Source organism: Carettochelys insculpta, chromosome 32 (assembly GCF_033958435.1).
Source record: "Carettochelys insculpta isolate YL-2023 chromosome 32, ASM3395843v1, whole genome shotgun sequence".
Classification (NCBI taxonomy): Eukaryota; Metazoa; Chordata; order Testudines; family Carettochelyidae; genus Carettochelys; species Carettochelys insculpta.
This window is the reverse complement of record NC_134168.1, coordinates 1,732,893-1,744,575: the sequence shown is the minus strand read 5'-3', so window position 1 is coordinate 1,744,575 and position 11,683 is coordinate 1,732,893. Positions and strand designations below refer to the sequence as shown.

Sequence of the window (11,683 nt, the reverse complement as noted above, 5' to 3'; positions counted from 1 at the left end):
GAGGAGATTGACGGGCGACATGATAGCAGTTTTCAGGTATCTAAAAGGGTGTCATAAGGAGGAGGGAGAAAACTTGTTCTTCTTGGCCTCTGAGGATAGAACAAGGAGCAATGAACTTAAACTGCAGCAAGGGAGGTTTAGGTTGGACATTAGGAAAAAGTTCCTAACTGTCAGGGTGGTCAAACAGCGGAATAAATTGCCCAGGGAGGTTGTGGAATCTCCATCACTGGAGATATTTAAGAACAGGTTAGATAGATGTCTGTCAGGGATGGTTTAGACAGTACTTGGTCCTGTCATTGGGGCAGGGGGCTGGACTTAATGGCCTCTCGAGCTCCCTTCCAGTCCTGCTGTTCTATGATTCTATGATTTCTGAACATGATAAGGATTGTTAAAAAGGGGAGGGTGATCCACTGTTGGCGTATTTCCATGATGACAGAAAGCTGGACAAGATGTAATGGGCTTAATGTGCGGCCGGCCAGGGAGATTTTGGGTGGATATGAGGGAAGACATTCTAACTCGCTGGGTGGTTTAGCTCCACAACAGGCTCCTGAGGGAAGCTGTGGAGTTCCCGACTCTGGGGGTGTTTAAGACCAGGTTGGACAAACACCTGCTGGGGCTAGTCCAGGTTCATTTGATCCTGCTTCAGCAAAGAGAGCTAGACCTGACTTCTTGAGGTCCTTTCCAATTGCTGTGGTTCTATGGAATACATTTGGCTAAATCATGTTGACCAGTCCTTCATACCGTTGAGCACATGGGCTCACATTTTCATGGGCTTCTTAGCGCTCAACTAATAGGCACCCAACGCCCATTGACTTTCAGTGAACTTCTCCACACCCCTTTGAAAACCACATCCCTGTGTACTTGGGTGATCGAATGACTCACACGATCCCTGCAAACGCATATGCAAATACACTCACACACGTCACAGCCCACAGGACAGTTGACACCTCCACCGAGTTGCAGTTGTTGGAAAGCTTTTCTGTTGCCTGCTGAAGATGATGAGAAGTCCTGTGGCACCTTACAGACTAACAGATTTTCCGGAGCATGAGCTTCATTGTTCAGCGAGACGGAATTAGGAGTCTCTTTGGTTAGTAGGGTATTTATTTATTATTGGAACTGTCAAGGAGTGTGGGGATCACCAGGTCCTGCACCCTCTAGCTGCAGTCAGGTGTCTCACTGAGCTGGGAGAACAGGTGGGTGATGGGGCTACAGGGACACAGAACAGAACAGACTGGTCAACACAGAAACCAGAAGCTGCCAGTACCATCCATCTTGGGGAAAGGGGCCCAGCGGGAGTCCCCGAGCTGGGTTGTGACCTCTCGACCTCCTTCTCCAGCCAGACGAGACTGCCCCACTCAGCAGCTCAGTCCCGATTCCCACCAGCCTGGTGCGTCCGCCCGCCTTTGTCCTGTTTCCCGGGGAAGAAAGGTGCTACCTGGGCCGCACGGGATACAGAGAGCCTGGAGGATCATTGCATACGCGTGAGAAGTCATCACACTGCAACTTGCCTCAGCACCGTGTCCTGGTGCTGGGCCTGGGGAAACTGAGGCATCCACCTGGTGTTACTGCAGGACAGCAGGAAACGTGTGCAACCGAACCGGGGGAATAAAATCCTCACACCTCTCTCGGTCATGGGGACTCCTGCTAAAACTACCCATCTTCCTTCAGCTCAATGGCTCTCATTCAGAATCACGTGATACGGACGTTCAGATGAACCTCACGTTGGCCGAGCCCCAGCTAACATCAACGCTGAGCCCTGGAGTATTTTCATTTCCTTTCTTCGCCTTCAGGGTTGCAAGGCGAGAGGTGAGACATCCACCCTCTCCCGTGTACCTCTGTCTCGGGGAGCTGGAGGCGGCCAGCCAACCCGACTCAACCCAGGGCTCTCCCTCCGACTTCCAAGAATGGCTGGGCCCCCCAGGCTGGACTCTCTTCTCCTTGGTACCCCGTCTTCTCGTGGGGGCCACCCAGGGTCACAGCCTGCCCCCCAGATTTCTGTCGGGGTTCACACCCGAGGCTGACCACCACCAGCAGCTGGTGGACAGGAGCTGCTGCCAGCCACAGGGCAAGGGGGTGGGATGACTTGGCCCATGTCTTTGCAGAGCTCAGGTCTTCCCCTCTCTCTCCTGTGCCCATACAAAGGCCCAGCAGCCACCTGTCCCTGGCTACAGTGTGGACAGGAAGGGGTAAAGCCCTAAGGTTGCCTAATGCTCCAGGCACAGAGAATCTGTCTGCCGGGGCTTCAGCCAACAGGGACAGACAGCTGGTTCAACTGGGGAGGGTGCCAGTGGGACGGAGCAGCCCCATATGCCCTGGGGTAGGACCTAGAATCAGAGAATCCCAGGGTTGGAAGGGGCCTCAGGAGGTCATCAAGTCCAGCCCCCTGCCCAAAGCAGGGTCATCCCCCACTAAGTCATCCCAGCCAGGACCTTGTCCAGACGGGACTTAAAAACCTCAAGGGATGGAGAATCCACCACCTCTCTAGGCAACGCATTCCAATGCTTCACCACTCTCCTGGGGAAGGAGTTTTTACTAATATCTAACCTACACCTCTCCCTCTTCAACTTCAGACCATTGCTCCTTGTTCTGCCATCTGACACCACCGAGAACAGTTTCTCACCCTCCTCTTTAGAGCTCCCCTTCAGGAAGTTGAAGGCGGCTATTAAATCACCCCCTCAGTCTTCTCTTCTGTCAACTAAACAAGCCCAACTCCCTCAGCCTCTCCTCATAGGTCTTGTGCTCCAGACCCTTCATCATTTTTGTTGCCCTTCGCTGAACCTGCTCGAGCAAATCCACAACCTTTTTATACTGGGGGGCCCAAAACTGGACACAATATTCCAGATGTGGCCTCACCAGTGCCGAATGAAGAGGAACAACCACTTCTCCGGATCTGCTCGAAATGCTCCTCCTAATGCACCCTAGTGTGCCGTTGGCCTTCTTGGCTACAAGGGCATAGTGTTTACTCATATCCAGCCTCTCATCCACCATAACTTTTAAGGACAGGGGCAATGTGGGAATGAGGTTCAACAAGGAGACGTGCGGAGCACTGCCCTTGGGATGGAAGAACCCCAAGCATTGTTACAGGCTGGGGACCAACTGGCTAAGTGTCAATGCAGCAGAAAAGGACCTGGGGATTACAGTGGATGAAAGGCTGGATATGAATCAACAGTGTGCCCTTGTAGCCAGGAAGGCCAATGTCATATTGGGGTGCATTAGGAGGAGCATTTCCAGTAGCTCTAGAGAAGTTACTATTCCCCTCTATTCGGCACCAGTGAGGCCACATCTGGAGTATTGCGTCCAGTTCTCTGGATGTGAAGAAGTGGGTCTGTCCCACGAAGGCTCATCACCTAATAAACTATTTTGTTAGTCTGTAAGGTGCTACGGGCCTGCTGGTTTGTTTGTTTCTTCCCCAGTAAATCTGTGAGTTTATAAGGTGCCACAGGACTTCTTGTTTGAATGACTTTTGTGTTCTCCTTCCTTGACCACCACCTCCATCTTCTCCTCCTTTTGGTTCATTAAAACTCTAGGGGATGACATACTTTTCGGGCCCCTAGGCAAGGTGGAAGCGGGTCAGCTCCTCACTCCGGAAGGGGCAGGGCCTTGGGGGGGAGGAGGTCAGTCCGGGGGCAACCAGCCCACAACACTGCCTGGTGTACGTTGGTTCATGCGTATTCCACTGGATACGTGGGAATGGACAAATATATTTTCATCAATGCTGACTGTAATGAACAGACAGGCAAAGAAAGAAAAATGCTGGCAGAGAACTGATCAGAGCTTGATTTAAGGATGTGTGCTTTATGTGTTCTGTCAAGCAACGTTGGCATTTGATAGCAGCCTTCAGCTTCCTGAAGGGGAGCTCTAAAGAGTGCGGAGAGAGGCTGTTCTCAATGGTGGCGGAGGGCAGAACAAGGAGCAAAGGTCTGAAGTCACAGAGGGGGAGGTGTAGGTAGGATATTAGGAAAAACTCTTTCCCCAGGAGGGTGGCGAAGCACTGGAATGTGTTACTGAGAGAGGTGGTGGAATCTCCATCCCAAGAGGTCTTTAAGGCTCAGCTTGGCAAAGCCCTGGGTGGACGAGTTAGATGGGGTCAGTCCTGTTGTGTGCAGGGGGCTGGACTCAATGACCCACCCGAGTCCCTTCCAGCCTTGGGACTCTATGCTTCTATGAGCCTTTGCATTTTGTCTTTCTCCCCTGTCTGTAGCTCCTGGCATTGGTCCGTGCTGAATTTCATTTAGCTGTCTCTGGCCCTCTGCCCTGATTTACCACCTTCTCCCTGAATTTCTGTCCCACCCCCCAAGGTGATGGCACTCCCCGTCCCAGCTTTGCACCGTGTATGAAACGGAGGAAGATGCCCTGTATTCCTCCACCCAGCTCTTTAAGAGTCAGCGAACCACACGCGGCCCAGAACAGATCCCTGGGGGACCCCACTGGGGACCTCCCTCCAATCCAACGTCCTTCCTTTAACAGCTCCTCTTTGATTACAGTTTGTAACCAATTATCAGTCCCCTTCACAGCAGTTCCTCTGAGCCCGCGTTTCTCCAGCTGGCCTGTGATGCTGTCAGGTGGGACCGTGTCAAAGCCTACAAGTTCAGCGCTCAGCACGGGAACAAGAACCAGCCAGCCCAGGGACGGGATGCTTGGTGCGGTCTCAGGGCCCCGGCTTTCTACATCCCATCTCCCATCTCCGGCGATGACTGTCCATGGTTCTTCCAAGGGAGAAGCCTAGGAAAGGGAGTCCTTTTCCAAGAATACATGGGGGGAAGCCCTTCCTGACCTTGGCGGGTCGCTGGCCGATACCTGGAAACTTGAACTTTTAGGAATTAGAGACTCCTACGGCTGGAAGAGACCTCAAGACGTCATCAAGTCACATCGGACACACCAGACACCCACTGGATGTGAGTCCCAGTTGATTGGTGAGTTTTGGGGAGGGCCTGTCCTCTGGGCCCACATCCACTAACATGTCCCATCCCACAGGTTATATCCTGTCTTGGCCTTCCTCCCCAGTCGCTCACCTCTCTTACTGGAGCAAGTAACGGCTGGATGCATTGGAGAGGGTTCAGCGGAGAGCATCCAAAATGACTAGGGGGCTGGAGCACAGGACCTACAAGGAGAGGCTGAGGGATTTGGGCCTATTTTGCTTTCAGGAGAGAAGAGTGAGAGGGGGGTTTGATAGCGGCTTTCAACTTCCTGAAGGGGGGCTCTAAAGAGGATGGCGAGAGGCTGTTCTCAGTGGTGATGGATGGCAGAATAAGGAGCAATGGTCTGAAGTTGCAGTCGGGGAGGTGTAGGTTGGATATTAGGAAATATTATTTCACCAGGAGGGAGGTGAAGCGCTGGAATGTGTTACACAGAGAGGTGGTGGAATCTCCATCCCCAGAGGTTTTTAAATCCCATCTTGACAAAGCCCTGGCTGGGATGATTTAGTTGGGGTTGGTCCTGCTTTGGCCAGCGGACTGGACTCAATGACCTCCTGAGGTCCCTTCCAGCCCTAGTAGTCTACGTTTCCCAGGCTCTCAACCCAGAGACAATATCCGGGTAGCAGAGACGGCCTCCCACCTTTCTGACTCCAGGCCGGTTTCTCTGACTGTTGGGTTCAGTAGTGCTCCACTGTGCCAAGGTGGTAGGAGGCATAGTAAGCGTGAGCAGGGGCTGGTCCTTCCATGCCACACGCACCTTCCTCCAGTGAGAGCTCGCACGGTTGTGTACACCTGGAGTGACTACCAGGAGCGCACCACGGGGGTAATTCTGTGTTTCACGGCTGTACGGCACCTTGTGATTTTGGTGGAAGGGTGAGCTTCCGTCTCAGCGGACCTTGGACTGGGTGTTCAAAGCATGACAGAGGTCACAGTCTGCCTCTCTGTGTTCTCCATGGGCTTTGCAGCTAAGTAGCTGCTTGGTGAGACCCTCCTTTGGCTCCTTAGGGACAAGAAGGCCAAGGGGCAGTTAGAACGAAAGGCGTTCGGAACTCCTCATTTCACTCATTTCCAGGCAGGTGAAGTGAGGTCAGAATCATTTCCGAAGCTTCCTGATTAATTAGCTCTGACCTTTAACATTGTTGAGATACAGGTATTTTTCCTATTCTATCAGATTCGTTACTGAGGCTGCTACTCACTTCCAGACCTGAACTATTTCAGCTGGGATGTTTTTCTGAAACAGAAAACACGGCCTCAAAATAGCTCATCTGTTCAAATGTCGAAATATAAAATATTCATGTGGCAAAGTTTTAAAAAAATGTCAACAGCCGTTGAATATAAGAGACAGTTTCTTTAGATTTAAATTTGAAACAGAGATTTTCTCTGTGCACAAAAGTGGATCCCATTAAATTATACTTGCATCCTATCATAGTAAGTATGGGGCTGGTTTTGTTCAACACCTTTATTAACGACCTGGAGGAGGGGATGGATTGCACCCTCAGCACATTTGCAGATGACACTGAGCTAGAGGGACAGGTTGATGTGCTGGAGGGTAGGGATAGGGTCCAGAGAGACCTAGATAAATTGGAGGATCGGGCCAAAAGAAATCTGGTGAGATTGAACCAGGACAAGTGCAGAGGAATCCCAAGCATTGCTACAGGCTGGGGACTGACTGCCTAAGCAGCAGTTCAGCAGAAAAGGACCTGGGGAGTACAGTGGCTGAGAGCCTGGGTATGAGCCAATAATGTGCCCTTATAGCCCAAAAAGCTATCGTCTTATTGGGGTGCATTAGGAGGAACATTTCCAGCTAATCAAGGGAAGTGATTATTCCCCTTTATTTCACACTGGAGAGGGTGCATCTGGAACCCCCCGAAGAGTGGGGGCTCTAGAGGGGATGGAGAGAGGCTGTTCTCAGCGGTGAGAATGGCAGAACAAGGAGCAATGGTCTCAAGTTATAGAGGGGGTGGTGTAGGTTAGATGTTAGGCAAATCTATTTCCCTAGCAGGGTGGTGAAGTCTGGAATGGGTTACCTAGAGAGGCAGTGGGATCCCTGGAAGTCTTGTAAGTCCCGAGAAGTCTTCACACTGCCTACAAATCCCTAGAAGTCTGTCTGGGATGAGTTAGCTGGGATTGGTCCTGCAGGAGTTTGGACTTGATGACTGCCTGAGGTCTCTTCCAACCCTATGAGTCTGTGATTCCATAGACATTGACTCTCCCTCTGACTTTCTGCAGTGCCATAATGGGAGACGTTGCCTCAGCTTTCTGGTGCATTCCTGCTGGCATGGTGCGCTCATAATGGACGGCTCATAATGATGAGGGTGCACATAGCTTAGAGACCCTATGAACCAAAGAGGGCAACTGAGGGTGAGAGCGCAGTTGGGCTGCTACGTATGGTGAACAGCCATAAAGCTGGGATCTCTGTGTCATCCGTGGCTTTTAGTGGAAAGGAGAGCCATGAATTTCGGTTCCTAGGTGCTTCCGAGAGCTGTGCATCTGACGCATGCCTGCCCCGATCTGCGGTGCTCTCCTGTAGCATAAGAAATGCCCCACTAACAACAATGTTGGTGGATCAGCCAGCCGCTACTCCCTCGGGCGCACTCACACCGGAAAGTGAGAAAAGTCCAGATCACCCAGTCGTGACGGGTGACAGAATCACAGAATCACAGGGCTTGAAGGGACCTCAGGAGGTCATGTAGTCCAGCCCCCTGCTTCCAGCAGGATCAACCCCCACTAAGTCATCCCAGCCAGGACCTTGTCCAGCCAGGACTTAAAAACCTCAAGGGATGGAGAATCCACCACCTCTCTAGGCAACACATTCCAATGCTTCACCACCCGCCTGGTGAAGAAGTTTTTCCTAATATCTAACCTACACCTCTCCCTTTTCAATTTCAGACCATTGCTCCTTGTTCTGCCATCTGACACCACTGAGAACAATTTCTTACCCTCCTCTTTAGAGCTCCCCTTCAGGAAGCTGAAGGCTGCTATTAAATCACCTCTAAGTCTTCTCTTCTGTCAACTAAACAATCCCAAATCCTTCAGCCTCTCCTCATAGGTCTTGTGCTCCAGATCCTTAATCTTTTTTGTTGCCCTTCGCTGAACCTGCTCCAGCAAATCCACATCCTTTTTATAGTGGGGGGGGGCCCCAAAACTGGACACAATTTTCTAGATGTGGCCTCACCAGTGCCAAATAAAGAGGTATAACTACTTCTCTAGATCTGCTCGAAATTCTCCTCCTAATGCACCCCAGTGTGCCGTTAGCCTTTTTGGCTACAAGGGCACACTGTTTTCTCATATCCAGCCTTTCATCCACCATAACCCCTAGGTCCCTTTTCATCGTACTGCTGCTGACCCAGTCGGTCCCCAGCCTGTAAAAATGTTTGGGATTCTTCTGCCCCAGGTGCAGGACTCTGAACTTCTCCTTATTGAACAGCATCAGATTTCTTTTGGCCCAGTCCTCCAATTTATCCAGGTCCCTCTGGATTCTCTCTCTACCTTCCAATGAATCTACCTCTCCCCCTAGTTTTGCGTCATCCGCCAACTTGCTGAGGGTGCAACCCAGTCCCTCATCCAGGTCATTAATAAAGATGTTGAATAACACCGGCCCAAGAACTGAGCCTTGCGGCGCTCTACTTGAAACAGACCGCCATCCAGATATTGAGCCATTGACCATTACCCGCTGGGCCTGAACATCAAGCCAGCTTTCTATCCATCTTATAGTTCAAGGATCCAATCCATATTTCCTTAACTTATGGACAAGAATGTTGTGGGAGACCGTATCAAAAGCCTTGCTGAAGTCAAGGTATATCACATCCACTGACTTCCCCATGTCCACAGAGCTTGTTACCTCGTCATAGAAGCTAATCAGATTGGTCAGGCCAGTTTTCCGGCTGTGACTTCTCCATTTCCAACCCCTCCCCGCTCCCCTGACAGGAAACCGGCGCAGCGCCAAGCAAAGACGAGTTGGGGAGTGTACGTGTCCCCATAGGTAGCTCTATACCTGTCAAGGTGGACCTGCGTAAAGGAAGGTTGGGATCTCTGAGGCTGTTTCAGCAAGCCAGGCTCTGATTTTACATTGAGCGGTTCCAAGGACAATCCCAAAGTAAACCAGGGCAATGAAAATGAGAAGCCATGCGAAAAACACTGTCCTGCTGGGCATAATTTTAATAGCTCTTCCCCGCCCCTTTCAGACTCTAGCCCGAGCCGCAGCTGGTTAGAAAATCTGAAGAAGTGAGTCTGCCCCATGAAAGCTCATCACTCAAATTAATTATTTTGTTCAAGTGGTACCGGACTGTTCTGTTTGTTTTGTGACGATCCAGACGAACACAGCCACCTCTCGGTGACTCTGCTAGATGTGTTAATAAAAATTACTCATCCTTCTTTCCATAGTTGGAAGTGTCTGAAAAACATCCTCTACGTGCGAGTTAAATCTCTCTTGTCCAGCACCCTGGGGTCCTGACTGACAACAGAATTGGCCAGACAACAGGAGGTCAATATTGTCAGGTAGCATTATCAACGCTTCCACTGCTGACTGGGCTGCTAAAAACATAGAGGGGTAAATTACAGCTAAAAAACCAGCACAGACCACTGGGAGCCTGGACAAGTGGCTGGAAACAAACTTTATGGGGCCATGGGAAACTTGGCCACACCCCTGGTGAGTTGTTGTCTGGCTAACTAAAACCGTGCTGGACTGTGGATGTTGCCAGACAACAGAATTCTGGATGAGAGAGGTTCAGTGCACCCCAGTATGACATTTACCTCCGTGGTTACAAGGGCACACCATTGGTTCATACCCAGCCTCTCTTCTACCCTACCCCCCAAGGTCCTTTTCTGCAGAACTATTGCTTAGTTTTGATTGGACAGAGTGATATCCATTCTGTAAATTACCTAATTGAATGAGTGCAATTCTTCAAAATCTACTGATCCATTCCCACCTACCTCGATCTATCTATCTATCTGTCCCCATACACTGTATCTATCTAGCTATCTATGCCTCCTCCTTTCCCCTTTAATTAATCATGTGTTTAATTCCCATACACTGTCGTGTATTCAGCATGGAATTAACCCCCCTGATCAGACACGGTGCAGCGATGGGCTTTGGGAACACAACAGCTGTAACCACCTTCATCATCCGGGGCTTCCCCAGTCTCCAGGAGCTCTCGTTCTTGCCCTTCTTGGGGGGCTTGATTATCTACCTCCTGACCTTGTCCGGACATATCGTCATCATCACAATTGTGTGTATCGACTGCCACCTCCACATCCCCATGTACTTCTTCCTCAGCAACTTCTCCTTCCTGGAAATCTGGTACTCCTCCAACATCATCCCCAAGATGCTGGAGGGCTTCCTGGCAACGGAGAAGTCCATCTCTTACGCCGGCTGCATCACCCAGCTGTACCTCTTCATCGCGTTGGGAACTGCTGAGTGCTTCACCTTGGCCATCATGGCCTACGATCGCTACTTAGCCATCTGCCACCCACTGCGTTACCCGATCCTCATGAACCAGAGGGTTTGTCTTCGGTTGGCGGTGGGCTCTTGGGTCGGTGCCTTCCTCGTTAACGTTCCACCCCTGGTCTCTGTCTGCAAGATGCCATTCTGTGGGCCCAACGAGATCAATCACTTCTTCTGTGATGCTGTACCTTTGCTGCAGCTCTCCTGCGTCAACCCCCGAGAGGCGGAGACCGTCAATTTCATTGTGGCCACCGGCATCATCGTCAGCTCCTTCCTCTTGATCTTGGTCTCCTATGTCCTCATCATAGGGGCAGTCCTGAAGATCCCTTCGGCCACAGGGCGCCAGAAAGCTTTCTCGACCTGCACAGCCCACCTGGCCGTGGTGGCCATCTTCTTCGGCACCCTGGTGTTCATGTACGTGCGCCCAACCTCCAGAACTTCTGATGACCCAGTTGACTTCAACAAGGTGGTGTCCGTGTTCTACACAGCCGTGACACCCTTGCTCAACCCGATCATCTACTGCCTGAGAAACAAAGACGTCCAAGAGTCTCTGAGGAAAGTACTGATGTGGAGGTGTCTGCAGCTGCCAAAGGGTAGCAATATTTCCAGAGGGAACCTGCAACAGAGGGGACGATGAAGCTTGGTGCAGCATGGAATGTGTGTGTCAGTGTGTGTGTGAGACATTAAATGCGCATTCCTCCGACTCAAGAGGATTGGTTCTTTTTAACAGAGCTAGTTTTACAAGGCCCAGTCTCTGCCTCTGTCTCTCTCTCGTATGCAGGAAGCCTGACTAGATAATCATAAGGAAATCAATGGAGCTGCTATTGATTTACACGACCATCAGGCCTGCTGACAGGAGGAGCAAAGGTGGGTGGTTGCTCCAGGGCCAGGCCATTCAAAGAGGACCAGCCACCGACTGCCTCCAGCCCTGGTCCTTACACCCAAGTCCCTGCTGCTTTTAGAATCATGGAACCAGCAGCCCACAATACCTTGTTCACAGGCCCCGTGACTAATCAAAATATCCAAATCTATCGATCTATCTACCTATCAATCAACCCATCCGTCCACATACACCAAATCTATCTATCCCCGTACACCAAATCTATCTATCTATCTATCTATCTATCTATCTATCTATCTATCCCCATACACCAAATCTATCTATCTATCTATCTATCTATCTATCTATCCCCATACACTGTATCTATCTACCTAGCCGCATCTACACGTGCCAGCTACTTCGAAGTAGCCGTGCCTAAGTAAGCTATTTCGATGTAGCATCCCTGTGTAGACGTAGCTCCTCTCTATCTATCTATCCCATACA

The 11,683-nt window shown here is 50.8% G+C and overlaps 1 protein-coding gene across 1 annotated transcript; it reads left to right on the top strand.

Annotated features, from left to right (window-relative positions):
- The first annotated feature begins 10,000 nt into the window (after window positions 1–10,000).
- On the top strand, window positions 10,001–10,996 carry LOC142004517 (olfactory receptor 6M1-like). Its single transcript, XM_074982162.1, has one exon. It carries the CDS (start codon window positions 10,001–10,003, stop codon window positions 10,994–10,996), a length of 996 nt encoding a protein of 331 aa, XP_074838263.1.
- The last annotated feature ends 687 nt before the right edge of the window (window positions 10,997–11,683 follow it).